The 27,876-nt window shown below is 50.6% G+C and overlaps 3 protein-coding genes across 4 annotated transcripts; 2 read left to right on the plus strand and 1 right to left on the minus strand.

Moving 5' to 3' along the window:
• Positions 1-128: 128 nt before the first annotated feature.
• On the plus strand, positions 129-15,962 carry Wnk4 (WNK lysine deficient protein kinase 4). 2 transcript variants are annotated; one of them, XM_055620332.1, is made up of 19 exons: positions 129-825; positions 2,253-2,425; positions 3,278-3,498; positions 3,772-3,929; positions 4,321-4,409; positions 4,494-4,710; positions 7,070-7,334; positions 7,564-7,685; positions 7,929-7,987; positions 8,086-8,200; positions 8,439-8,555; positions 12,789-12,926; positions 13,468-13,510; positions 13,606-14,240; positions 14,328-14,388; positions 14,496-14,901; positions 14,995-15,194; positions 15,362-15,459; positions 15,567-15,962. In XM_055620332.1, the coding sequence occupies exons 1-19, from the start codon at positions 217-219 to the stop codon at positions 15,567-15,569; spliced, it is 3,729 nt and encodes a 1,242-aa protein (XP_055476307.1). In that variant the 5' UTR covers positions 129-216; the 3' UTR covers positions 15,570-15,962. The 2 variants fall into 2 exon arrangements, with proteins under 2 accessions (XP_055476307.1, XP_055476309.1); XM_055620334.1 differs by lacking the exon at positions 129-825 and adding an exon at positions 1,947-2,149.
• Positions 15,963-16,503: 541 nt separating this feature from the next.
• On the minus strand, positions 16,504-17,443 carry LOC129686309 (cytochrome c oxidase assembly factor 3 homolog, mitochondrial). The gene is made up of 2 exons (XM_055620176.1): positions 17,205-17,443; positions 16,504-16,958 (listed from the first exon to the last, which is right to left on the minus strand). The coding sequence occupies exons 1-2, from the start codon at positions 17,416-17,418 to the stop codon at positions 16,846-16,848; spliced, it is 327 nt and encodes a 108-aa protein (XP_055476151.1). The 5' UTR covers positions 17,419-17,443; the 3' UTR covers positions 16,504-16,845.
• Positions 17,444-17,613: 170 nt separating this feature from the next.
• Positions 17,614-27,801, plus strand: Cntd1 (cyclin N-terminal domain containing 1). Its single transcript, XM_055620013.1, has 7 exons — positions 17,614-17,981; positions 22,534-22,609; positions 22,853-23,024; positions 23,889-24,051; positions 25,636-25,780; positions 26,403-26,499; positions 27,038-27,801. The coding sequence occupies exons 1-7, from the start codon at positions 17,813-17,815 to the stop codon at positions 27,203-27,205; spliced, it is 990 nt and encodes a 329-aa protein (XP_055475988.1). The 5' UTR covers positions 17,614-17,812; the 3' UTR covers positions 27,206-27,801.
• Positions 27,802-27,876: the final 75 nt, after the last annotated feature.

Raw genomic sequence — 27,876 nt, forward strand, 5'->3', positions numbered from 1 at the left:
GTGCCAGGCTCACAAGGGGGCAGCCCTGGGGGGTGAGGACCGGTCTCTGCCGGGGGCGGGCAATGGGGCGGAGCCGGGGGCGGGTCGCCGGGCTGGCCAGCCTGGGGTTGGGGCCCCAGCAGCTCAGGCAGAGCGCTGCGCACCCAACCGGTCCGTCTGTCAGGCCGCCACCTCCAGCCGCCTGGCTTTCCGCCTCGCGGCGGCCGGCCCTTCCCCATGCTAGCACCTCGGACTACAGAGACCGGAGTCCCCATGTCCCAAACCGAGGCTGATCTGGCTCTGCGGCCACCTCCGACTCTCGCCTCCTCCGGGCCGACCCGCCTGGGGCCACCTCCTCGCCGAGTGCGCCGTTTTTCTGGGAAGACTGAACCCCGGCCGCGCTCTTCAAGACCGAGCCGCCGCAGCTCGGTCGACTTGGGACTGCTGAGCTCCTGGTCTCAACCAGCCTCACTCCTTCCGGAACCCCCTGATCCTCCGGACTCCGCCGGCCCCACGAGGAGCCCACCTTCTAGCTCCAAAGAACCCCCCGAGGGCGCATGGACCGGGACAGCCCCGCTGAAGGCTGCAGATTCTGCGTGTCCTGAGCTCACGGGATCTTCAGGAGGTCCGGGGTCCCGGGAGCCACCGAGGCTTCCTGATGCTGCAGCCCGGGAACGACGGCGGGAGCAGGAAGAAAAAGAGGACACGGAGACCCAGGCTGTGGCAACGTCTCCGGACGGCAGATACCTCAAGTTTGACATTGAGATTGGAAGAGGCTCCTTCAAGACCGTGTATCGAGGGCTAGACACCGACACCACGGTAGAAGTGGCCTGGTGTGAGCTGCAGGTGTGGCTGGGCACCCCCTCGGTGGTCCCTCAGGATGGGGCCCACTGAGGGTCTTAGGTTGAGAAAACGGGAGGACAACGTAAAGGGAAGGTTGTTTTTGTTGTTCTTAAGTACCCAGACACCCTTGCTTTCCTTACCGGCATGATTTCACTGAGTCTGGGTGGGTTTAGGAGTGTAGAAACTGAGGCAGGTGGTATATGGTGGCTTCAAATAAGCCACTGAACATAGACAGCTTCACTTCCAAGCCTCCATACAAATCTGCGCACTGGAAAACTGGGTGGGCAGGGGATCGGCCCCTCCAGTCTCCTGCCCTGGGCAACCACTGCCCTTTCCTCTTTAGTCCTGGGGACTGTCTGCTGTGATCCTGGTCCTCTTTTTTTTTTTTTTTTTCCCCTCCTCCCTCTTTACAAACGTAGAGATGGTTATGTGGGAGGCCTGGAGCTGAGGCCAAGGCCCTCTCTCCACCTCCAGAAAGATTTAGGGTAGTTGGGGATTCACCAGGCCCCTTCTGGAGCAATCAGCTTGATAGACTTCAACAGCTTCAGGGAGCAGGACAGGCAGGCAGCTCTAGTTCTAGCTGGAGTCCAGTCCGGCTCCCCACCCCTCTGCATACCCGGGGTCTCCCTTTCCATTGCCAATTTGCTGAGCTCTTGCAAACTTTTGGACTTAAGGAGGATGTGGATTGGCAGGTTCTCCCTCCCATATCTTCCACTGTAAGTGTGAGTGGTCTCTGAAACTTTTAGGGAACAAGACCAGGAGGAAGGGTCCTTCCACTTTAGCCCAGGAGCAGGACTTTCCCCCTAATGCCTGCTAGTGCCCAGCCCCAGGCTCTTAAGTCAGGCCAGGAGAATCAGCTAGACTCAGGGGAGGGGGAGGAGGAGGGAGAAAAGATGGGTGGGGCAGCCCAGCCATGGGGGGCCTTCTCCTGGCCTTAGTCCTGGATCTTTTCTTCCTTGGTACCTTTCTTAACCTCTGTCCAGATCCTGCAGTTTTTAGAGCCAACCTCTTGTCGGCCCCAATTCCCTGCCCATGGTCTGCCTGCTGGCTGCCAGCACCCGTGAACCCTCCCTCCCCCCCAACACACACACACACACACACACACACACACACACACACCACGGTCGACTCTGGTGGCCACAAAGGCGCTATTGAGCACACGGCTCCCAGACCTGGTGGCATAAAGGCCCTAGTGTCCGGCGGGGGGGTCCGGAGTGCTGCCCCAGGCCCAGGATGGGTGTGTTCTTGGAGCAATCAGAAGGGACCAACCGAAAGTTGGGGGTCTGCAGCCCTTCTGGCTATCGATCTCACCAACCACGCCCCAGCTGTATGCTCTTGCCCTCATTTCTTCCTCCAGCGCTACCCCAGATGTCCCATGAGCTTCCCTGGGAGTCTAGGTCTGATGTGATCCCCATCACCCCATCCCACAGACTCGGAAACTCTCCCGGGCCGAACGGCAGCGCTTCTCCGAGGAGGTCGAGATGCTCAAGGGGCTGCAGCACCCCAACATCGTCCGCTTCTATGACTCGTGGAAGTCGGTGCTGAGGGGCCAGGTTTGCATCGTGCTGGTCACCGAACTCATGACCTCGGGCACGCTCAAGACGTGAGCTCTGGCCTGGGGTGGTGGGGAGGGGGGAGGATGGGACATCGCTCCCTGGCTCCGGGAACTTCTCCCAGTTGCTTCAAACTTCCTCACCTAAAACCAGGCTATCTCCCTCCTACCGGACTGTGTGAGTGACAGTGTCATCCTGCACACTAGTCAGAAACTTAGGTACCTTCGTTGTGCCCCTCCCCCCCAACAGTGGGGTCTCTGAAGTCCTTGTTTAACATCTTCCCTCTGCATCGCTGCTACACTGCCGACCTCCTCCCCCCACCCCCCTAGGCAAACCTCCTGAAGGGTCTTTCCCAATTTGCTCTCAAGTTATCTTCTTGCAACCTAGAGGAAATCTGACCCTTTGACTCGGTCCTTAAACCACTTCAAGTTTTTCCACTGCTCCCGGGGGTAAAGTCCGCCCAGTCCCTGAGACACACTGTCACCCTGAGCCGAAGTTACAGCCAAACCCAATTCCCAGCGACTCCTCCCACTCTGCCCTGCCGCTCCTGCAGCCCCTTCTGTCTGGAAAGTCTCCATCCCGACCGGTCTTCACCCTTGAACTTACTATACTCCTTCTTCAAGACAAGAGTCAGTCCTCCCCCACGCTTGGGACAGTTAGTCATTCCTTCCGGAGCTCCCACAGCACCTTCCTTGGCGGCTGCCCTTATCTACGAATTTACCAACAATACTTTTGTAACCCATTTACTGCGCCTACTGACTCAGTTTCTTTCCGGTCCAGAGATACTCCGAGTTAAAGGAATGCTGGCATGAGACGAGGTGGCCGGGTGGGATGAGAAGGAATTTTCCCAGCCGGGTACAGGTGTCCCTGCGGGGCGGCTACAGCTGTGCGCCTTCTCTCAGGTACCTGAGGCGGTTCCGAGAAATGAAGCCCCGAGTCCTTCAGCGCTGGAGCCGCCAGATCCTGCGGGGCCTTCATTTCCTACACTCCCGAGTGCCCCCCATCCTGCACCGAGATCTCAAGTGTGACAACGTCTTCATTACTGGCCCTTCGGGCTCTGTCAAAATCGGAGATCTGGGGCTGGCCACGCTCAAGCGCGCCTCCTTTGCCAAGAGCGTCATCGGTGCGTCTCCCCGGCAGGGAGGGAGGGCCCTTGCCATCGCTAGCCCCCTTACGGGAGAGAGGAGCGTGGGACCCCCACCCCCTCCGCCCCAACGGGGCTCTGGAGAGCTACCGAACTAGGGCGACCCATTCTTCCCGCCTGCAACACACGCTGCGGGCAAGAGTTGGTCACCTCCGGTCGCCCTTAGGCTACTTAGTCCCTTGGGTTGGATATACCCAAGCGGAGGGAGGAGACCAGGAGGAAGAAACCTGATCCTTTCTGTGGGCCCGATAGGGACCCCGGAATTCATGGCCCCCGAGATGTACGAGGAGAAATACGACGAGGCCGTGGACGTCTACGCCTTCGGCATGTGCATGCTGGAGATGGCCACGTCTGAGTATCCCTACTCCGAGTGTCAGAACGCAGCACAGATCTACCGGAAGGTCACTTCGGTGAGAAGGGTGGGGTTCGGGGAAGAAGGGACCCCCATTGGCCCTCCCACTCTCCTGCCCTCCAGCTAGCCCTTCACAAAGCTGGTTAGGAAGGTGTGTAATGCTAATGGCTTAAGGACGACTTCACATCCTGTCTCAGGAGTTCTAGTTGCCCCGTCAGGTGAGCTAGGCCAACGTTCTGCCCTTCCATTTACAAATGAAAGAACAAACAGCTGGAAGTCTTGGGCAAGGTCACACCAACCACACGGACGGGGAATGGGATTTGAAGTGAAGCCTTTCAGTACCAACAACCTCCCTCCACCCGAGCCTTGGCGACTGCAGGCCTGCCCTGCGGACTTCCTGAGAGTTGGCTCGCAGGCTACCCGAGGCCTCATGCAACCTCTTCTCGCAGGGCACGAAGCCCAACAGCTTCTACAAGGTGAAGATGCCGGAGGTGAAGGAGATTATTGAAGGCTGCATCCGGACGGATAAGAACGAGAGGTGGGGTCCCCGGGGCAGAGAGGGCATGGAGACGAAGCTCGCTCGGGTGGTAACGGGCTCCGCTCATTGGCCCACGGTCCCCAGGTTCACCATCCAGGATCTCCTGGCCCACGCGTTCTTCCGAGAGGAACGGGGTGTGCACGTGGAGCTGGCAGAGGAGGATGACGGAGAGAAGCCGGGCCTCAAGCTCTGGCTGAGAATGGAGGACGCGCGGCGCGGGGGGCGCCCACGCGACAACCAGGCCATCGAGTTCCTCTTCCAGCTCGGCCGGGACGCTGCTGAGGAGGTCGCTCAGGAGATGGTGAGGAGAGGGTAGATCCGGCGTTGACTGAACCCGTGAAGGGCTCAGCCAACCTGACATCAGTTCACAGGAGGGGCACTAAGTGGCGAGAGAAGGCCACATCTCCCACAGGGAGGCGTCTGTCTCCCCACCTCTCCGCCCTAATCCACCTGCACACACCAAAGTCCTCTTTTCAAAACAAACCCTGGATCCTCTAAGCTCGCTTCTGTGCCTTTGCAGATTCATTTATCACCGAATGCTCTTCTTGGCAATTTATCTATTTATTTTTCCCCCTCCACCTCCTTTGTCTCCTTTTCCCTCTATGCTTAGCGTCATCAATTCCAGGACAGTCTTATGGAGTTAAAAGTTGAATGTTTCTTTTCAAATCAGCTGGGGGGTGTGTCTCTGTGTGTGTGTGTGTGTGTGTGTGTGTGTGTGTGTGTGTGTGTGTGGCAGGGGGAGGGGAGGGGCTCTATACAACCTCAAACCGTAGGCTTTATTTTTATTCCCGAATAATTTCCCGTCTGTCTCCTCTGCTGGACCAGGATCTATCCATGACCAGACAACATTTCAACATTTTATTGATTTTTTTTTTTTCTCAATGCCTTAACTGTCTGTGGGTGCTCCTTAACATCATATGCGGCTTAGAGAAAGCATTCCACGTGACCCTGTTAGAGGGCAATGGAATGCAAGCTCAGAGGGATTGACTGTCTTGTCTAGAGTCCAAGAAAACCAACGACAAAGTGGGACTTCGTCTCAAGCCGTTCAGGTTTGAAGTCAGGTGGCCCTGCCTCACTTCTTTTACTCACCTGGCAAAGCTCACAGCTAAATTGATTGAAAAGGAGGGAGGAGGTGATGAGCAGAGAGAAGAGAAGGCAGGTGTGGAGATAGATGATGCTAAGGTAGACTCTTGGAAGCTTGTTGAGCCGGAATGGGGGGCAGGGGTTAGGGAATAGGTTGAGGCTATGGGATTCTCAATAGAGAAATGGCAGTTTCAAGGTCAAGGGTCATCTGTGATGGATGATGGGTCACGAACCTGAGACTGTTGGCTTGGTGGGGCATTTTGTTTGTTTGTTTTTCAAGACAGGATTCCTCTTTTTTAACAGGGCCCTGGCTGTTTTGGACTCACTCTGTAGACCAGGCTGGCTTCAAAATCACAGAGATCCGCCTGCCTCTGCCTCCCGAGTGCTGGGATCAGAGGCGCTACGACACTACGGCTGCAATTTTATTTTAGTCCCAAGCACCTATGAGGCGGAGGTAGATGGGGCTCTAGGAATCCAACCAGTGAGCCCCAAGCCAGCCATGGATACACAATGAGACCCTATTAAAAATAATAATAATAACCTAAGACTATTTGAAATGTGGTACAGCAGCAATCCTGAAAACACTGCCCAGCTTGACTCAGCATTTAAATCTTTCAAAAGTTACATCTTGTTTGTTTTGTGTCGGACTGCATATGTGTGTGGGTGCATGCATGCAGAGGTCAGGGGACAACTTGTGGGAGTCAGTTCTCTCTTCCCATCATGTGGGTCCTGGAGATCAAACTCCCTGGGGTTGCCAGGTTTGGCAGTGAGCACCTTTATAGACACAGAGCCACCTTGCCTGCCCTCAAGATCAGATCTTCATCTATTACCTGCAAGGGAGTAAGGACTCCTCCGTCTGTCTGTCTGTCTTTCTCTCTCTTTCTCTCTCTCTCTCTCTCGTGTGTGTGTGTGTGTGTGTGTGTGTGTACGTACATGGGTGCTGGAGGTTGGAATTCAGGCCTTCGTGATTGCAGTATCATGTCCAAAACAACCACAGCAAATTTTATTCCATAACGTTATTGAGAAGACTTAATAATGGTGGGTTTTCAGTTAATACGCACAGTGGTTAATCGGTAAATAGTTCCCTCCTTATATCTAGAGGCCTGAGAAAGGAATCCTGATAGATCCGTGCCCCCCCCCCCCATGTACAGATATGTATGCACATATGTGTGAAGGCCAGATTCAGTTTAAAGGTATCCTGATTGGCCCATCTTCTCTCTGTGTGTCTCTGTCTCTCCTTCTGTCTCTGTCTCTCTGCATGTACGGATGTGTAAGTGCATTCGTGCATACGTGTGGAAGCCGGAAGTGAACTAGTACCCCGGTTTGTTGGTTTTAAATGGGGACCTGGAGGTTAGACCGGCCAACAAGCTCCAGGGCTCTGCCTGGCTCTGCCTCCCCAGCACTGGGATTACGAGCATGTGCGCCTAACTCTCTGTGTGAGCACTGGGGAGGAGACTGGGGGCGCTGCTTGTGCAGCGAGCATTTTTCTAACTCAAGTAGCTCTCCAGTCCCTGGTGGGTCTTTGGTGGTGGGGGTGGAGGGACCCGAAACTGTCTCTCTTCCTATCCTGACTCCAGGTAGCCTTGGGCTTAGTCTGTGAAGCTGACTACCAGCCAGTGGCCCGTGCAGTTCGAGAGCGGGTTGCTGCCATCCAGAGGAAAAGGGAGAAGCTTCGAAAAGCCAGGGAGTTGGAGGTTCTGCCACCAGAGTTGGGACCTCCTCCGGCAACCCCGTCCATGGCTCCTGGTCCCCCCAGTGCCTTTCCGCCAGAGCCTGAGGAGCCAGAGGCTGACCAGCACCAATCCTTCCTCTTCCGCCATGCCAGCTATTCATCTACCACCTGTAAGTCACCCCAACTTTTGAGTTCCAGTTCCCCGAAGTCCAGCCTAGAAGTTCTGTGACTTACCCAGCCTTCCTGCTCCAGCCATGAACCTTCCTTTGGGGACAAACACTCCCACAATTCCCTGCTGGCTCTAGGTCCCTCCTTGCTCAGGCAGGTCCCCTCCTCGACCACCACAGTCCTTCATTGTTATTGTTATTATTATTTTTGATCCGCTCCCTCCCCGACCAGCTGATTGCGAGACTGATGGCTACCTCAGCTCCTCCGGCTTCCTGGATGCCTCAGACCCTGCCCTTCAGCCCCCCGGGGGGGTGCCATCCAGTCCCGCCGAGTCCCATCTCTGCTTGCCCTCGGTGAGAGAGGGTCACCTGGGAGGCCTTCCAGCCACTCAAAAGCCCCATGACCTATCTATCCCTTTCTCTTGATCGCAACCCCCTAACCTGTCCCCAGGTCCCTGAAACACACCACTCTTGTCCTTATCTTCTCCCATCCTGTTTCCCTAGCATTCTCCCTACATACCTGACACCATTTCCCTGGACCACCACCAGCAGCAGCAGTCACTGTGCCCTGATCTCATGAACTGTGTCCTCTTACAGGGTTTTGCCTTGTCTATTCCACGGTCTGGCCCCGGCAGTGACTTCTCTCCTGCGGAAAGGTGTGTTCTGGTTTAGGTTGGGGTAGCTGGGTGAGACATAGAAAGTTCTGGGTTCCCACTGTCCACTCACGAACTCGTTTTTTCTTTCCCCTGTCCAGCTATGCCTCAGATGCAACCTCAGGCCTCGGTGACATGGGAGGAGGGGGACAGATGAGGAAAACTCCAATGAAGAGTCTTCGACGGAGACCCCGGTCCCGGCTGAGGGTCACTAGTGTAAGGAGGGCATGGGAGCTGGAGAATAGCCTACAGGACCAACTGCCAGGGTGATGGGGGTTGGGGCAGAAAAAGAGAGTTGCAGTGTGTAATTGGTGATGCCGAGAGGCATCTCGCCTAGTTTCGGTGGCAGACTCTGGGATTAGAATCTGTTGTGTTGGCTGTATTTCCACCTTGGAAATACACGATTAAGGCAGAGGCGTTGATCTCTTCTTTTCCGCCAACTTTGAATCCGAAGGTCTCAGACCAGAATGACAGAGTCGTGGAGTGCCAGTTACAGACTCACAACAGTAAGATGGTGACCTTCCGGTTTGATCTGGATGGGGACAGCCCAGAAGAAATTGCAGCTGCCATGGTGAGAGGGGGCAAGATGAGGACAGAGCGTTTACATTCTCAAGTTTATTTACTCATTATTTGTACATCATTCTGCCTGCATGTGCGCCTGCAGGTCAGAAGAGGGTGCCAGATCTCATTAGATGATGGTTGTGAGCCAGCACGTGGTTGCTGGGAATTGAACTCAGGACCTTAAGGAAGAACAGCCAGCACTCCTAACCTCTGAGCCATCTCTCCAGCCCTGAGTGTTTGCATTCTATAAGAGCTCATCCCTCCTAGTAGCCACTGGTGCTGAGCTTATACCCAGACCCTGCAGCAAGGGTTTATAAACACTGGTTGGCAGAGGACCTCTGAAGATGCTCCAGCCTTGGTGTGGAGGAGATTTCTGTTTATGCACTCAGGTGGAGCACTTTGGGATTAACGTGAACTGGGGTAGACATGAGTGATGTGCGGAAGTTCCTGCTAGAGGTGTCATAGCGTGACACCTGGAGTGGCACAGGAAGGACCGGGTTTACCCATGCCCTAGCAGATGAGTGGCAATGGCAGGGAAGGGTGGAAAGGGCACAGCACGAGCAATGCTGTTAGCGATGGATTCTGGGAGGGTCTGACGAGGAAACCACAGTCAGGATCCTGCAGGGATGTGGAATCGGGCACATACAGGAAGAACTAAAAAGGCCAGCTGTGGTGGTGCATGCCTGTAATCGAGCGCTTGGGAGGTGGAGGCAGGAAGATCAGGGATTGGGGTCATCCTTGGCTGCCTAGCAGTTCGAGGCCAGCCCAGGCCACACGCAACCTTGGCAAGCAGAGAAAGAAAGTCAGGCAGAGAGAAGCCTGATGAGACCAGGTTTTAAGAAGACCGTTCTGCTGTGGGACCTGGGAGGGTCCAGGAGTAAAGAATGTGATCGGGGGGCCGGACACAGGAAGCCGGACGAGAATGAAGGAGGAATTGAGTATGGGAGGAGGAGAAAGGTTGAATCCAAGGGTTGTTTCTGGAAAACTGCCCCGTAATCCAGTAAGCTCTTGACGTAGTATAGGGTGGGTAGTGGATGCCCAATAAATATTTGCTGAGTTGATATGCTGGGGAGTTAAGGGGAAAGGAGATCAAGGACAACCCGTATCAGAGGAACAGAGAGGAGCAGGCTACTCTCAAGAGAAGCCCGAGATGAGGACAGGGTAACAGCTGAGTCAAGGTCCTCCATGGCAACAGGAAATGGCCCAGCAGAGCTGCAGAGCTGAGGAGAGATGGGTTTAGGAGTCCTCAGTCAGGAGCTGAGGGTGAAAATAGCTACGAGGTGAGAGGCCCAGGAGCTTTAGGAGTGTGTCTCTTGAAAACTTCCTGTTCTGGAATGAGCTGGGGGGGAGGGGCAGACAAGTCACTGAAGAACAGCAAGTTGGAGCCAAAGAAGTAGAAGGGTGTTAGTGAAAAGTTTCAAGCAGGTGGCACAGGGCAGGATCCTGGGGCAGGGCTGCGTTTGTTAGAGGTCTTGATGGGGGCTCAGTCTCTCTCTCTTTCTCTCTGTCTGTCTGTCTCTATGTTCCAGCTTCACTCTGTCCCCATGTTTTCTCACTATCCTTCTCTGCCCTCATGGCTCTGTCCCTGTCTTGTCCCTGTCTGCCTGTCTATATGTCCAATCATCTGCCTCTACCTCTTCTCTTGGAGGCCCTAATTCCTCTTCCCTTCCCTTTCCCTAAATACCAGAAAGAAAAAAAAAAAAGTCTTGATGGGAGACCATTTCAATAGAGTGGGATGGCGGTTGTCAGCCTCTGAGATGATGGAGGAACACCAGGCTGTAGGAATACTTCCCTAAAGCGCCTCTTCCTTGATATCATTCACTGGTCTACAGAACAAAGAACAATATCACCTGGCACCTAAGGCTTGCCATCTTTCGTCAAGCCTCCTGGAGGCCCTTCCAGAGTCTGTATCAGACCATGCACATTGCTGAATAGTTCCTGGAAGTGGCTGGGCACCTTCCTGCTTCTGCTTCTTCTGTCTGCTTGGGGGTCTGTAGGTCTGAAAGCCTTTCCCCATAGTTTTTCCATGCCCATCCAGAAGCCGCACAAGCCAAATGACCCACCCCAGGATCCATCTTCTTTTCTCGCCTCACTAGTTCACTCCTCTGCAGCAGAAGCTGAGGCTTGGCTCTAATTTTGCTGCTTTCCATCGTTGTCTGGTATTCATGCTTCTCAAATCAGGAAGTATGGCCGTGGTCCATCCGATGGCATCAGAGTCCTCTCTTCAGGACCTGTTCTGCCTTTCATGCCTCGAGGCTGTTTTCTTGGCCTCGGGCTGTTCTCCCTTCTCTTCTGCTGGAAGGAAATGGCGGAATGGAAAGAAAGACTAGCTTGAGCAGCGGTTCTCAACCTTCCTAAGGCTGCGATCTTTTAATGCAGATCCTCATATTTTGGTGACCCCCCCAACCATACAAATGTTTTTGTTGCCAGTTCATGACTGTAATATTACTACTGTTATGAATCGTAATGTAAATATCCGATATAGAGGGTTTCTGGTGTGCGACCCAGAGGTTGAGAACCACCTTGTCACTAGGCTTTTATGTATCACCTGAGTTCAAGTTTCTTGTGTTGAAATTCAGTGAGCGTGCCCAGGTCTCCTCTCTCTTCTATTCCCTCCTCTTACCTTCCTTTTCCCTCTTTTCTTGTGGTGCCGGAGATCAAATCCTGGGCGGCAAGTACTCTCTCACTGGGTTAGCCTCTTGGGCAGGTCTCGTCACCTTTCGGAACCTTAGCTGTTCATTGCTTACTATTTGCTTTTTAAGATGGTCTAACATGGTGATGCATACAAGTGGCATTAGATCTTCAATGAAGATCTTTTTAAATCCTTTTTAAAACCTCATTTGTAAGATGCAGCATCAAATTTCATGGTGTGATGCCATCCCAGGTTCTCCCATCCCCAGAGGTGTGTGACCTATTCCTTATTGGAATAGCATTTGGGGGAAGTGATCAATTACAGATTTTTGTTTTGTTTGTTTGTTGAAACAGGGTTTCTCTGTAGAACAGAGCCCTGGCTGTCCTGGACTCACTTTGTAGACTCAATTGCAGATTTGTATTGTTTTTACTTATTTGTGGGTGGAGGTCAGAAGATAACTGGTCAGAGTAATTTTTCTTTCGCGATATGGTCATGCCATTGAGCTCATATATTCAAGCTTGGTGACAAGCAGCGTTACCTAGCTTGCTGTTCCAGTTTCAGATTATCAGCACTTTTTGTTGTTGTTGTTGTTTTTCGGTGATTTTTGAGATAGGGTCTCATTGTGTAGTTCTGGCTGGCCTGGAACTCACTTTATAGACCATGCTGGCCTCCAACACACAGAGATCCACCTGCCTTTGCTAGAACTAAGGACAAGCAACACCATGCCTAGCTAAATCGTGGCTTAAAAAAGAAAAAAAAATTCAAATACATGGAAAGTGGGGCACAGTGGTATATACTTGGAGTCCCAGCCCTCAGGAAAGTCAGGTGGGAAGACTGCTACACGTCTGAAACCACACTGGCCAGTGTGGTGAGACCTGGCTGAAACAGCAGGTGCTCGATGTCTGTGGAGTGGAAAGTGACATTTACTATTGACTGCCTTGTTTCACTTAACTCTGCCATGTGTGAACGGGATCCTATGTGATGTGGTGTACTGTATAACCCTTATGTGAGTGCAGAAATTGTATCCGAAAGCATGTCACTGTGGAAAAAAACTTGGGCTTTGGCTTTCAGTAGATCTCGGTTCAAATGGTGTGGCATTGGGCCAGCTGGACTTTTTAAAAAAAAACAAAAAACTTATTTAATGTGCATTGGTGGTTTGTCTGCATGTACGTCTGTGTGAGGGTGTCAGATCCTCTGGAACTGGAGTTACAGACAGTTGTGAGCTGCCGTGTGGGTGCTGGGAATTGAACTCAGGTCTTCCTTTGGAAGAGCAGCCAGTGCTTAACCTCTGAGTCATCCCTCCAGGCCTGGACCAGCTGAACTTAATCCGAGCATTACTTCTCTTCACTGCAAAGGGAGGCTATTAATAGACCATAGCCAGCTGTTGGCGTTAAATGTGATGATGCAGGAAAGTACTGGTGTAGACAGCACACACATCCTGAGAATGTTAGCTCCTTTCCTCCTGGACTACATATCTCCTGGACCCCAAGTGCCTGGCATGCAACACCTACGTAGCTGATGATGCAGGGTATGAGCAGTTGGGTTTAAACACTGGGAGCAGGGCGGCGGTGGAGAAATAACAGCCTCCTCCCATCCCTTAACCCCTGCCAGGTGTATAATGAGTTCATTCTGCCCTCGGAGCGAGATGGATTCTTGAGCCGGATCCGGGAGATTATCCAGCGAGTGGAGACCCTGCTGAAGAGAGAGCCTGGTCCCCAGGAGGCTGCTGAAGATGCCCCAAGACCCCAGGTCAGGCTTTTAGACCTCTCCAGCAGGAAGAGACTCTGCCCTCAGAGGTCTGCTTAGACTAACTTCTCTTGATCTTGAGGACCTTAGAACTGGCTTTTACTCTGTGTAAAAAGATGATGAGAGCCGCACACGCTTGCTCCAGAAAACTGTGAATGACTACTTTTAACTCAGTATTTTGAAATAAGTGCGGGCTTGCAAAAAGAAATTGCAAGAACTGTAGAGCACATTCCTAGCAGCCCTTTGCGCAGATTTGCCAGTCATTTACATAATGTATGTAAATATATACGTACATATACATATATATTGAAACTAGCTTTCCCATTCTTCCTCTGTATTGTATGTTATGTTCTTTTGACCATGAGAGGTTGGCAGCTCTCATGCCTCTTTTCCTCCACATATTTCAGCATACACATTTGAATCCCAAGAAGCTCGGGTCTGGATTCCTAGAGGCTCATGGGTCGTAGCTTAAGAATCCCACTCCGTAACTTCCTATCTGTGACTCGGCTTTCCACTGTGACTAACGGCCCCATTTCTCCCTCAGGAAGAGCCAGCAGCCCTGCCAGCCCTCCCAGGCCCAGCCAATGGTAAGTTCTGTTCCCGCTCATCCCAACCTGTGGGCTGACCTTGTGGAGGGTCTAGGCCATGGTGGTCTGGAGCCTCAACCTCCCCTCTTCACCAGAGCCCCAGAGGAGCACCTCCCCGGAACAGAGGAGCTGGGCCGCCTTCTCCACCACTCCATCTTCTCCTGGAACCCCCCTGTCCCCTGGAACCCCATTTTCCCCTGGGACTCCTCCTGTCTTCCCATGCTCCATCTTTCCCATCACTTCACCCTCATGCCATCCCTGCCCATTCTCCCCAGTCTCCTCAAGCCTCTGTCCACAGGCCCCCATCTCCCCTCTCCTCTCCTCCTCCGGCACTACTCAGTTTCCACTCCCATCTTCTCCTCTTCCCACGAGTTGTCTCCCCACCAGCTCTTCTCATCCATTCTCTTCTAGTTGTTCCAAAGTCACTCTTAACCCCCCTTCTTTTCCTGCCTGTCCCTCTCCTCCTCCTCCTCCTCCTCCTCCTCCTCCTCCTCCTCCTCCTCCTCCTCCTCCTCCTCTCCCCTCCACCACAGCAGCCCCTCTCCTCTCTCTGGCTAGTGCCTTCTCTCTGGCTGTGATGACTGTGGCCCAGTCTCTGCTGTCCCCCTCCCCTGGGCTTCCTTCTCAGTCTCCTCCGGTGCTGCCGGGTCCTCTGCCGAGCCTGCCCCTTCCTCTTGCTTCTTGTGCCCAGGAGAGCCTTTCACCCCAAACAGCTGAGACAGAGAGCAAGGTGAGTACTGTATGAAGAGGATAGATAATACGGGTGGGGCAATGGCTTCTGGAGCCCTCCCTTCCTCACGGTACCACTCTTTTGCAGGCCCCCCAAAATCCCGCTCAGCTGCTGCTCAGTGAAGCTAGGCTGGCACCCATCTCTGAAGGTGAGGCCTCTAATCCCTGACCTTCCCCCTGCCTGTTACCCCCAAGGCATTTCTTTATATTCTGCTAGATTTCTTTCATGCTCCTCATTTCCCTCGTCTTTCTGCAGAGGGAAAGCCCCAGCTTGTTGGGCGTTTCCAAGTGACTTCATCCAAGGAACCAGCAGAGCCTCCCCTACAACCAGTATCCCCAACTCTCTCAAGCTCCCTGAAACTTCCAACCCCTCAGCTGACCTCAGAGAGCTCAGACACAGAGGACAGTGCTGCAGGAGGACCAGAGACCAGGGAGGCTCTGGCAGAGAGCGACCGTGCAGCCGAGGGCCTGGGGGTTGCAATCGAAGAGGAAGGGGATGAAGGGAAGGAACTCCGAATCAGGGGCAGTTCTCCGCTCTTGAGCCACCCCAGCCCAGTGTGGATGAACTACTCCTACAGCAGCCTATGTTTGAGCAGCGAGGAGTCAGAGAGCAGTGGGGAGGATGAGGAGTTCTGGGCCGAGCTGCAGAACCTTCGGCAGAAGTGAGTCTGGGGAAGACAGCAGAGGTTCCTAGAGCGAAACCTGGGAGAACCAAGTGGGTAACTAGCCTTTCCCTGCCCTCAACGCATCCTCAGGCACTTGTCGGAAGTGGAGGCACTACAGACCCTACAGAAAAAGGAAATCGAGGAGTTGTACAGCCGGCTTGGGAAGCAGCCCCCACCTGGTATCGTAGCCCCTGCTGCTATGTTGTCCTGCCGCCAGCGCCGCCTCTCCAAGGGTAGCTTTCCCACCTCCCGCCGCAACAGCCTGCAGCGCTCCGATCTCCCTGGCCCTGGTGAGATGGCAGCCAGCCCGCTCTCATCCTTCCCTTGAGATTCCTTCCTTATCGAGACAGACTTTTTCCAGGCCCTGGCGGTCCACCCTTGGTTCTGGGGGACTAGCCCCCTCCTCACTGTTCCTCCCTTCACCTAGTGCTCTCTCCTTCCCTCATCCTGCTCCCAGGCATCATGCGAAGGAACTCTCTGAGTGGCAGCAGCACCGGCTCCCAAGAGCAGCGGGCAAGCAAGGGGGTGACATTCGCCGGGGATGTTGGCAGGATGGTGAGGGCGGGCCCAAGGGAGGGAGAGCCCAGGGGATGGTGACTGGCCGCAGCTTTGCCTTGCCTCCCTTTTGGACATTTCTTCAGCATTTTTCTTTTCCCCTCCAGTGAATTCAAAACAGAAGTCCTATGTCTCCCCAACACCAGGGCCCACCATGGCACTTGGGCTCTCAGAACCTGATGCTTTTGTGACCAACTCAACTCAGCAAAGAACACCCCAGCACTGAGAGGGTAGAAGGCCTATGGGCATGGAGAATGCGGTTGTGTTATCCTGAAGAGTCAAACATGTGGGAACTCTTTGCTGTGTGGAAATGTCATTTCTGTAGCCTATCCCACCTTCATCTTCTGTTCCTCCCCAGGCAAGGGCCAACCACTAAGCAGTCCAACAAATGTCCAGATGCTCGTAGAAGGCCAGCTTTCAGCTGGCAGAGCGTAGGAGAGCGTAGGAGGTGTACTCACACCACCAAAGTTAACAGCATCCAATAAAAATACTTGGAAAAGGGACTGTGCCTCTGTATCTGCATCGCCCTGGGAACTGGGGGCAAGGACACATGGGTCAAGAAAGGTGAGGATCTAGAAGCCATTCTCATAATAGGAGGCAGGATGGAAGCTGCCCAGCTTTCTGGCTTTTTGCCATCAGGTCATGAGGAAACTACATGACCAATGATCCAATGACCAAGCTATGATCCCCTCCAGACCCCACCCTAGGCCTGTATAGGCAGGTACCAGTTATTGCTAAAAGAATGAAGTTACTCGTCTGTTCATCCTTCATCAGCCAATCTACGGACAGGAAAAGGCTGTGACATTAGAGTCTGTTCTTGAAGGCAGAGAACAGAAGAGTGACCTTCCTCCCCACTAAGGCTTGGTCCAGTCCCAAACAGTCCAGTAATCTCTCCCTTAAATCAGGTGGAAAGATCTCACAGAAAAAGTAATTCTAGTTAAACATTTACAGCTCCCTGGGGCAATGCCACCACTGCAGCTACTGCCAGGGAGCTTTCCAGCGTGAAGTGCCATGTGTCTCTCAGCCCCCACACACTAGCTTGACTTCAGGAGAGATGACTCATTTTATTACTCTTAACTTGACCCTATCTTTCCGGCTTTAGGTTCCAACTCTGCATAAGAGTTGGGCTCCTGGGAGGTGAAGGGGTAAACCACAACGTTTGGGAAAGGCAAGGTCGCATACCTCTCAAACAAGGAAGTAAGAAGGGCTGAGTAACTGTACAAACTGCATGTGAAATGAACAATCCCCCTTTGGCAGTGGCCAAACGCAGTCTCTGGCTTCTTGGGCTCAAACATGGTCCAAGTTAGTAAGCCAGTGATGCTGTGAGATCACCGGGCATCATTCGACACGTACAGGGCTCCAGCAGTTTGAAGACGGTCCGTACAGTTAGGGTCCGGACGCTCTCTCCCTCTCAAGAGCGCGGGCTCGGGCAGCTTTGGCTTCATCTTCCAGCTCATCAAGGAACCGCTCCTGGGCCACTGAGTAGAAGGTGTAACCATCTGGCAGGGTGGGTTCAGGAAACCACAAAGCATATAGGCATTCCTTTCTTGTACCACCCTTGTTATTCACCCATTTAGAGTGTCACCTTTTTGCTCTTTTTGAATCTTTAACTCGGTTGTTATTACTAAACCACTAAGAGCAGCGTAGACAGTAAGATTAGGTATTAACCCCATTTCCCCGCACATTAAAAGCTACACGTCTTGTTTCCTTTTCCCCATACGCGGTATAACCACCAGGACGGATACAGATAGCTAATACCAGAGCCCCAATGCCCAGGCCGGTCACGATGTTCCGGATCCGCCGCTGAGGCAGTGTTTTCTGCCACTGGGAGAGCTGCACCTGCCGCATAAACTGCAGCTGCGCAGGGGTCAATTTCTCCCGCGACGGGTCAATGCGCTGAGCGAATGGAGCATTTTCGTTCTTAGCATCCAGAGGGTCACCAGCTCCAGGAGCCGACATGTTGCTACTCCGCCCTAAAGCCGTGGAGTCCGGAACGGAACACGCTGGGAATTGTAGTCTTTGACCTCCGCAAAGGCCTCTGGGAGTTGTAGTCCGCGTGGAGTTTTCTGGGTAGAAGCCGGGTCTCCGCCCTAGAGGAAGGGCAGGAATGGCGAGAAGCGGCTGTCTTTTCTGATTGGCTGAGCGTTCTGTGGCAGTTGGGGCGCGAAAAGCTGGTGACAGTTCGAGGCTGTTGAGGGAATTACGTTTTCCTCAGATTCAGATTCGAGGCGAGGACAAACCTACAGGAAGGAAAGGAAGAATCCAAGGTGTGGCAGAAGATTCTGAAAACAAGCCAAAGAAGCCAGTTTATGGATCCCGTGAACTGTCCAAGTGCTCCGAAAGACTTCTGAATATGGAAGGACCCTTGAGGCCAAGACCTACTAACCCCAGTGACTTCCAGTTTGGAGTGGTTGCCACAGAGACCATCGAAAATGCCCTTCTTCACTTGGCCCAACAGAATGAGCAAGCAGTAAAAGAGGCTGCGGGACGGATGGGCAGCTTCAGGGAGACCCGAATCGTGGGTGTGGATGCAAAGTGGGGGAGTCGGGCTTATGGGAGTCTTGGGAACACTAACCTTCTCCACCCAAATGTATTTTGTTACTTCTCCTCTTATGCTAGGTCGTGGGGATTATAAGTGAAGAACGAAGCTTATCAGCACTCTTACTCTTTATTTCTCTCTCCCCTTACCCCCTTGTCCTTTTTTTTTTTTTTTTTTTTTGAGACAAGGTCTCACTGTAGAGCCCTGGCTTATAACTCTGTCTATAGCCCAGGCTGGCCTCAAACTCAAGAGATAAACCTGCCTCTGGCTCCCAAGTACTGGGATTAAAGGCACATAGTATCATGGGGAGTTTTCCCCTTTTGTTTGTTTGGTTGGGTTTGGGTTTGGGTTTGGGTTTCGAGACAGGGTTTCTCTGTGTAGCCTTGGCTGTCCTAGACTCGCTTTCTAGACCAGGCTGCCCTTGAACTCACAGAGATCCACCTGCCTCTGCTTCCCCAAGCGCTGAGACTACAGGCGTGCGACACCAGGCTCGGCTCTTTTTTGTTTTTTATGCTTTTTTAATTTTTATTTTTATGTGCATTGATGTTTTGCCTGCATGTACGTCTGTGTGAGGGTGTCAAATCCACTGGAACTGTGAACTACCATGTGGGTGCTGGTAACCGAATCCAGGTCCTCTGGAAGAGCAGCCAGGGCAGGGCTTCTAACTGCTGAGGCACCCCAGCCCCTTACTCTTCCTTTTGTAAACGTGTTTATTAGAGTGCTTATTATCGACATAGCCTGGCATACAAAGATAAAAGCACAATATAGCCATTGCTCTCAAAGTATGTAGTCTTTGGGTTGGAATATTAAACATATGAAACAAGGAACAAGTAGGTGCAAGTATGGTTGGAGTAATGGCGTAGAGAATACAAGCTATTTTATGAGAATTTAAAGGAGAACAGGGCATGGCAAGGATGGATGCAAAACATCCCAGAGGCAAAATCTAGAAGCCCAAATTTTCATTTAAGAAATGAGGAAGGAAAAGATAACTGCCAAAGGGCTGAGCCTCAGAGACGGGGAGCAGAGTGGTGCCATTAAGAGCAACACATCCACACACAGGATACAAAAAAATAAGGAAACATGACCTTTGTTTTGGGGAAAATTGTTTGATTTGGATCTACTGAGTTTAAGATATCTGAAGAACATCCAGAGGAAGGTCAGCAGTGGACTGTTTAAAGGTCAGAGCTAGAAATTAAACTATTTTACTTACTTTCATGATACTCCTAGAAGGAGAGAAGAGAAGCATGTCAAGGGCAATTCCTTGGGAAACATTTTGTGCTCAGGGAAATGGAACAGGAAAGAGCCATCGATACAGTGATCTGCATGGTGGCTCGTGCAATAATCCCAGGACTTAAGAAGCTGAGGCAGGAGAATTGCAAATTCTAGGCCAGTGTGAACAACATAGTGAGTTCCACATAAGTCTAGCCTGAGATACACCCATATCCTGTCTCAAAAGCAAAACTAAGGTGTTGGAGAGACGGCTCAGCAGTTAAGGTTTAGTTTCCAGCACCCACACCCAGGAGGCCCAACATGCTCTTTTTCTCTCTTTTTTTTTTTTTTCCTTTTTCTTTTGTTTTTTGAAACAGGGTTGGCTTTGGCTGTCCTGGACTCATTTTGTAGACCAGGCTGGTCTGGAACTCAAAGAGATCCCCTTGCCTCTGCCTCCCTGAGTGCTGGGACCAAGAAGCTCTTTCAGTCTCTGCAGACACTTGCACGAATGTAGTGTACATACATGCATACATAACACATACATACATACATACATACATACACACACACATACACATAAAATAAGGAACTGGAGAGAAGACTGAGTAGTTGAGAGCTCTTCCAGAGGAACCATATTGAGTTCCCTGCATCCAGAGGCAGCAGGTCACAACTGCCTCTAACTCCAGCTCCAGGGGATCCAGCAACTTCTTCTGGCCACCAAAAGTGCTGTGCAATACACACAATTTTTTTAAAAAATTATTTTCGAGATAGGGTTTCTCTGTGTAGCCTTGGCTGTCCTGGACTCAGTTTGTAGGCCAGGCTGGCCTCAAACTCATAGAGACTCACCTGCTTCTGCCTCCCTGAGTGCTGGGATCACAGGTGTCCACCACCGTGCCTGCTTTTAAAAAAATATTTTTAAGAGTACAATAATGAACAACAACAAAACCCCACCAACAAACAGTAGTTCGGGAGGCAGGTACCAAACGTCTTTTGAAGCCAACAGGAGAGTTTTGGAAGGATGGTGGTCATCAGTTTCAGATGTTTCCGGGGTACGAGCAGGGCGGAAGGCTGGAAGAGGACCGCTACTTCACGGTTTGGAAGACTTGCTGCCTTTTGATGTAATCATCTTAGCAAACTGGGAAAAGTGGAGGGCAAATTGCGGAAACTTCAGGGAGAGGATGATGAAATGGAAGTAGCAGGTATGTAAATGGAGCCTTAGAGGAATTCAGCAGTGAGGAGATGCAGAGGTGAAGCTGTGTCTTAGAAACTGGAACATCATGTGTGTGGTAGTCCATTTTTGTATGCAGTAGAGCATGGAGTAGGTGAAGCCAAGAGCAAGATGTGACTATAATTCATTCTGCCTAGATCAAATTCAGTTTCCTTTAGAAACTAAAATAAAAATAAATAAATAAAATGACTCCCCAAGTAAGTCTCAAGAAATCCAAAACAAGGATCAAAGATCTGAGAACATGCATCTCGTGAGCTAGGAAATAAAATCTAAGGTCCAGCAAATAAAAGGTCAAAGGTTTGGCCGATAACAGATACTTTTTTTTTTGTTTTGGGTTTTTTGTGTGTGTGTGTGTGTGGTTTTGTCTTGTTTTGAGACAAGGTTTCTCTGTGTAGCCTTGGCTGTCCTGGACCAGGCTGGCCTTGAACTCACCGAGCTCCGCCTGCCTCTGCCTCCCCGAGTGCTGGGATCACAGGCGTGCGCCACCACATGCAGCTTCATTGACAGATAGTTGTGTTTAACTCTTTTTCCTCAATAGAAATTGTTAGCTAGGACCGTGGTCTTTGTAACAAGGCTTTATGTATGAGTCTATTTGTAATTTGTGTTAAGTAAATTACAAAACTGTCTTGTGACAGCTTGACTCTAGTGTTTTGTGAATTTAAAAAACTTTTTTTTCTGGGGGCTGGAGAGATGGCTCAGCGGTTTAGAGCACTAGCTGCTCTTCCAGAAGTCCTGAGTTCAAGTCCCAGCTACCACATGGTTGCTCACAACCACATATAATGTGATCTGATGCCCTCTTCTGGCATGCAGGTGTAAATACAGATAGAACACTTACAAAATAAAATAAATAAACGAATAAATCTTAGAAAAAAAATTTTTTTCTGGCCTGGCACAGTGACACAAGCCTTTAATCCTAGCACACAGAGAGGCAAAGCCGGGTAGATCATTGAAAGTTCGAAGCCAGCCTGGTCTACAAAGCAAATCCAAGACAGCCAAGGCTACACAGAGAAACCCTGTCTCAAAAAAACAAACAAACAAACAAACAAACAAAAACAAACAAAAAAAAAAGCAAAAAAAAAAAAAACCCACGTTTTTCTGAGACCAGGTCTCATGTAGCCCAGGCTAGCCATTACTTCACTATGTGAGGATGTCCTTGAACTCCTGACTCCTCCTCCACCTGCTGAAATTACGGGCATTGCCATCATGCCTGATAAATTGTTTTTCTTCTAAGAAAGTCAGATTTTCTCGGATGCCCACTGTGTCATTTCTTGCTGATCAATGATAAAAGTTCTCAGCTCTTCAGTCTTCTTCCTTGAGAGCTGACATTTACCCTGGTTTCCACCCTCTAACGATATTGCAAGCTAAATAGAATTTTATCTGGGGCTGTTCTTTCAAAGGGAAACAGAAGCAGGATAAAATCTTGCCAAGGTATCTTACCCTCCTCACCCTCCTAATGACTTTTTCCCTCTAACTTGGGCTATGTTCTCTGAGTTTGTGGGTGTTTCTTCAAAACAAGGCACTCCACAGTAACACTAGAGATTTACCCAACAAACTGGTGGTGGAGAGGTGGTGGCCAGCTGCAAGGTGAATGTGTTTGTAAAGCAATGGGGTTCTGCAGAGGGTAGTTACTAAACAAACAGTGTTATAAAGACTATCAAGGCTCCAGGAGGGGCCTTTCTGTTCCTGCCAACATTCCACTAAAAACAGAATATAGGGGTTAGGGTTTTTATCCATCCAAGAATCTTCCTTGGAGCTAGGGGTTCCCAGCGTGAGGCAGAGCCCAACCAGGCCACCTGGTATATGTTTGTGTCTAACTGACCAAACCTTTTATCTGCTGAGATTCACAGGAAGGCTCAAAGGTCACAGAGGGGCTTGGTAAGCCCTTGACTTTGGCACTGAGTCGGCCTGCTTTCCATGCCTCTGATCTGCCTGTTGGCAGCAAAAGGAAACTGCTCAGCTTTGGTTTTCCAGTCTCATCTTTCTCACCTCCTGACCCCCCTCCTCTCTGCTCCATCATGGCTTTTACACAATGCCAAGAGTTAACAGAGTGGCTTGGGTTGCATCTTGTGAATTAAGCTCTTCTTTCCTGTTTTGGCAGAGTTTGTTTTTCTCCTGTCTGAACAATGGTGTCTGGAGAAATCTGTGAGCTACCAGGCTGTAGAAATCCTGGAAAGGTAAAGCCTGTGCATAAGGCCTTTGTGCTAGTACCCCTCAGAATGGCTGGCATGCCAGGATCTTTACACAGCACCAGTTGCCCCTTGCCTTGAGGCTTGCTGGGTTTGCACCCTCCTTTACTTGCAAATGTAGCTCTCCTAGCCAGCATCTGGTGTCCAGCAGGATAAGATGCAATGTGTCTGCAGCACAAAAGTCCCTTTAGTTGGTGTCACTGTGAGTCACTCTCCGTTTTCCCCTTACAGGTTTATGGTAAAGCAGGCCGAGAACATCTGTCAGCAAGCTACACTCCAGCTGAGAAATAACAAGACAGAATTGCAGAACTGGAGGGCTCTGAAAGAGCAGCTTTTCAACAAGTTTATCCTCCGTTTGGTGTCATGTGTTCAGCTGGCCAGCAAACTGTCTTTCCACTACAAGGTAAGGAGCCGGGTTGCTCGTAGGCACCAGAGTGTCAGAGAGAAAGCAGCTCACTGAAGGTGGCTGTGAGAAACCCGCCGCTAAGCTAGGCGATACCACTCATGTGGAAATTCCAGAGTGTGATTATACTTCCTAAGCAGACCTCCTGAATACACACACAGTCACACGGAGGCAGTTATTAAATAGCCTCAAGTTCTGTTCCCTGAGTATAATTGCTGGACGGATGCCATCATTCATACAGGTCACCTTTCCTCCCCTTGGACTTAAGGACAGTTTACATAAGGTACCTGAATTACCAACATGCCTATCGGTGTTCAGGACAAATGATTACACCTAAAAAGGATAAACTGTTTCGACATCACTATCCAGTGCCTGTACAGTAAAATCACTCATTCAGCAAATACTTTTGAGTTTCTTCCATGGCCAGATGCTTCAGTAGATACCGTGGCTGCCATAGTAAGAAATATTGTCTGTGCTCTCAAGGGATCTCCTACCTAGTGGGAAAAGGCAGAGGGGTAAACAAGGTGGAAAGTAAATAAAATAAAATAAAAATAGTGTAAATAGAGGGCAAAGAATGAGACTCATCAGCCTTAGGGAGTCATGGACATTTCTTTAAAGAAAATGAATTATTGAAATTGGTAGATGGGAGATGGTGGCCACAAAGAAATTTGAAACAAAATCAGGAAGGGCAGGGAGAAAGGAGTGGGCAGAAGGGAAGGGAAATCCAGCATGTGCCAGCACTTGGAGAAGAGAGAACGTGGATTTGACTGCAGGTAATCCTGCCTGGACAAAGTGGGCTCATGGGCGGGCAGTGGATAGGACCTGCATGCTGACACCTCTCCTCTGCCTTTGTTTTCTGCTCAGATTGTCAGCAACATTACAGTTCTGAGTTTCCTCCAGGCTCTTGGTTACGTACACACCAAAGAAGAACTGCTAGAGTCAGAGCTTGATGTTTTGAAGTCCCTGAACTTCCAGATAAACCTGCCCACTCCGCTGGCATATGTGGAGATGCTCCTTGAAGTTCTAGGTACTTTATTAAATGTGTCAGGAAATGTGGGTTGGAGACTTGCATAGCAGGCAAAAACCAAATATGCCTAGGGATTTGGGAACAGGGGACACAGCCTACCAAAGAGGACCAGCAGGAAACCTGTGCATTTCTAGATGACTGAAAATGTTCCCTCCAGCACTAGTCAGGGAAGGTGATGCAAAGGTCTCAGCACCTTTCTGTTTGGATTTTCTTCTCTGTAACAGCCCAGGCTGTCTGGGAACTCAATTTGTAGCCCAGGCTACCCTCCTAAATGCTGAGATTAAAGGTGTGTACCACCACGCCCTGATCCTTAGGCGTTTTCTTAGTGCAGGATCCAAGAACTGAGTTTATGGAGGAAAGTAAGACAGAACAACTGTACTGTAATTGTATCTATGCTCAGCAGGAGACTGAGCAGGAGCACTACCCAGCACTCACCTTGATGGGAGGCCCCAGCTGGGCTTGTCGAGGTGGAGCTGCACTGTGCCAGTGATGGGGGGGGGGGGGGGGGGGGGGCGGCGGGGGGGGAGGGGGGGGGGGGGGGGGGCACGCACAGCCAGCGGAAGAAGCTGAAGGAGTTGATGATGGAGAAGCAGCCTTGTCTTTTAACCCCTGGTGGCCAAGATTCCCAGGGGCCACAGAGGGGGCCACAGCAGACATAAATCACAGGGGAACACCAGGGCCAGTGTCGTGCGGCAGGGTCCCCCCACTCTGGGTCCCCCCTCTTTGGGTCCCCCCAGCATCCCTGCCCTTTCTGCCAGACAACGTCCCTCTGTTTGTCGCTTATGTTTCTTGCTACTGTGACAAAGTTCCTGCTCTAATTTAAGGGAAGGTTTATTTCGGCTTATGGATATGGGGGACACAGTCCATCCTTGTGGGGAAGGCATGGTTGGCTGGGATCGTCAGTCACAGTGGTGGGAGCCTGTGCCCCATGCTCTTCACTCTTTGCAGGGTCCGGCTGAGCACAGACAACCAAACCAGAAGCAGAGCCCGGCAGTAGCCACCCCCTCCCCCGCCACACGCTCTGCCCCTTTGAACTCTGTCCTCCAGCTCTGCCTCCTATCCCAAGGTCCCACAGCCTCCGGGAAAGGCACCACCAACTGAGAACCACTCATCCAGATACAGGAGATGGTGGGGGACATTTGAGATTCAAACCATGACTGCAGCCCAGGCTGGCTTAGAATTTACCATCCTCCTGCCTGGGGCTTTGGGGCTTTTGGGATTACAAGCCTGTGTCTCTAATCTCCTCTTCTGCCTACAGAAGAGCCATGGCACACAGCTGGGACAGCGGAAAACTGTCCTTTAAAATTAACCTTCTGGCAAGAAACATGCCTTTAATCCCAACAGTTGGGAGGCAGAGGCAGGTGGATCTCTAAGTTTAAGGCTAGCCTGGTCTACAAAAAGTTCCTGGTCAGCAAGGACTACACAGTGAGGCCCTGTCTCAAAAGAAAACTGGCCTCCTGCTAACAGATTTTGCATTGTGGAGTGTAGCAATCAGGAAGCACATTGGCAACTAGCCAGCGTTATGTCGTTAAGATATGGTCAGGGAAGACTTGATGCTCTCGGCCATGCTCCTGCTCCTTGTAGGGTACAACGGCTGTCTGGTCCCAGCCGCACAACTACATGCAACTTGTCTGACCCTCCTCGACCTGGTCTATCTTCTGCACGAACCCATCTACGAGAGCCTGTTGAGGGCTTCAATTGAGAATTCCACACCCAGCCAACTGCAAGGGTAAGAAACTTCTCTAGGGGAGGCTTCTTCTGGGCATGCGCAGTAGAGGGCGGATCATATGACTATGAGGAGTTTCCGGTTTGGAAAGTGGTGGTGGAGTACCTGCCTAGTAAATCCAATACCCAGCACTGAAAACCAACACAGGTTAATTGGTTCTTATTAACTGCCATTATATGGGTCAGACGCCGATGACTAAACCCAGGAAACCCCTAAAGGTTTTTACTATTAAATGTAAATTACCTCAAATAATTAACATTCTTTTCTAGTTCTTCCTTTCCAACTACCTACAATTTGAGAGTGCTAGATTGCTTTTATAGTCACTTGAGGGGGGAAAAAAGCCTGTCACATGGTTATGACTTGGACAAAAGTATTTGATTACTGTAAAGTCAGACTTGCCAAAGCCTCAGTCACATGTTAGGAAGGCAGATGGGACAACAAAAGGCCTGTCAGCCACCCAAGATGCAAGGTGCTTTAATCCCAGCTGAGCTATTCTGACCACTCTTTTTTCTGTGTCTAAAAGTCCAAGATGAGCAGCACGAACAACTCATACTTGGAAGTTCTCTGAGACTATAGGATCACATTCCATACTCATTCCAAAATTAATATGGCTTTAATTATCCAGGGAAAAGTTTGTCTCCGTGAAGGAAGACTTTATGCTGTTGGCAGCTGGGATCATTGCAGCAAGTGCCTTCATCCGAAGCCATGCATGCTGGAGCCAGGTGCGCATCACTGAGCAGGAGCAGCCTGATCAGAATTTGTTTAATAGGAGCAGTCCCCCTCAGTTAAAAGAACTCGGAAGACAGTCTTGCAGAAAAGAAGCGTCAGGACCCAGGAACTGATGGTCAACCAGGAAGAGAGGGTTGGGAAACTAGAGTAGGATGGTAATGTTTCGCTTGTCTTTTATGAAATTGGTAAGAAAGGCCCATGTTCCATTTGTTCATTTGCCTTTGTAGTTATGACCCATGGCATGTTCACATGCCTTTGTAGTTATAGTTTATCTTTTATAGAGGGAAACAAGTAACTAGAAGAAAGAGTTCATGTTACGCTATCAGGGAAATGACACTTGGCCATCAGCAAACATAGGAATCTGGATTTAATTTTCCCACTGTGTTCAGAAAAATGAAAAGCTTGTGAGGCTTGAGAGAATATTTCAAGCAAGTGTTTATGTTTGTGTTTGTGCATGAACGTGTGTGCACAAGCGTTTGTACACTAAAATATGGTGAGATTCCTTAGTGACAGGAAATCTGTCTTTCAAAGGTCGTAGGGCACTTGCGGAGCATCACAGGCATCGCCTCGGAAAGCATTGCCGAGGTCTCTTACGCAATCCTGACTCACAGCGTGGGAGCAAACACTCCTGGGCAACAACAGCCTGTTCCCTACAAGGCAGCCAGAGCTCTGAGGACTGCTGCTTCCTCTAACACATGAGGCTGGCCAAGCCCCGGCGCACAGCCTTCTGTCACTGTATTCTCCTTCTCTCTGTTTACTTTCATACTCGGGGCACAAAAATCTCAAGTTTCCTTTGAACACTATCTTGTATTTCAATTTCAGGCACATTTTTTTTCTACATCAGAGATAGTTATGGGGGAAAACCATGTCTCTTGTGTCATGGCAGGCTGAAAACGTCAAAGAATTGGACAGTTTATGAAATTGGCTCATTTGTGTTTAACAAGACATTTAATTTTTCCTAATTTACTCTAATAGGAAATATCAGATACAGAGATAAGTATTTCTGAGGGTTTTAAAACAGACTTTTGGATGACCTTGACTGAGTATCTCCAAAGTAGCCTTTCTTCTTTTGTTTCCCTACAGCTGATTTTTTATTTGTTTTTTTTGTTTTGTTTTGTTTTGTTTTTTTAGACAGGATCTCACAATTTAGCCCTGGCTAGCTTACACTTCGCTATTCACACCATGCTGGGTTGGCATTCAGGGGGCCACTTGTCTCTGCCTCCTGAATGCTGGGGCTAAGTACCCTCATGCCTGGCTCACTGTTTTATTTTTTTAAACTAAAACATGTTTCAAAGAACTTCTACAGAACTGACTGGAACTCAATTCTTCCAGAGTACAAAATACTCAATTTAAAGAAAAACATACTGGCA

The sequence above is a fragment of the Psammomys obesus genome, unplaced genomic scaffold (genome assembly GCF_907164565.1).
Source record: "Psammomys obesus unplaced genomic scaffold, mPsaObe1.curated_primary_1811, whole genome shotgun sequence".
Classification (NCBI taxonomy): Eukaryota; Metazoa; Chordata; class Mammalia; order Rodentia; family Muridae; genus Psammomys; species Psammomys obesus.

Excerpts from the sequence above, each read along its gene's own strand:
- Wnk4 (XM_055620332.1), top strand. The coding sequence starts at position 217 with ATGCTAGCACCTCGGACTACAGAGACCGGAGTCCCCATGTCCCAAACC. Across the intron at positions 7,686-7,928 it reads CCCATCTCTGCTTGCCCTCG|GGTTTTGCCTTGTCTATTCC; the intron begins GTGAGAGAGGGT and ends GTCCTCTTACAG. Across the intron at positions 15,195-15,361 it reads CTCCGATCTCCCTGGCCCTG|GCATCATGCGAAGGAACTCT; the intron begins GTGAGATGGCAG and ends TCCTGCTCCCAG.
- LOC129686309 (XM_055620176.1), bottom strand. The coding sequence starts at position 17,418 with ATGTCGGCTCCTGGAGCTGGTGACCCTCTGGATGCTAAGAACGAAAAT. Across the intron at positions 16,959-17,204 it reads GGCTCTGGTATTAGCTATCT|ATGGTTACACCTTCTACTCA; the intron begins GTATCCGTCCTG and ends CCACCCTGCCAG.
- Cntd1 (XM_055620013.1), top strand. The coding sequence starts at position 17,813 with ATGGAAGGACCCTTGAGGCCAAGACCTACTAACCCCAGTGACTTCCAG. Across the intron at positions 23,025-23,888 it reads AACTGTCTTTCCACTACAAG|ATTGTCAGCAACATTACAGT; the intron begins GTAAGGAGCCGG and ends TTTTCTGCTCAG. Across the intron at positions 26,500-27,037 it reads GCCATGCATGCTGGAGCCAG|GTCGTAGGGCACTTGCGGAG; the intron begins GTGCGCATCACT and ends TGTCTTTCAAAG.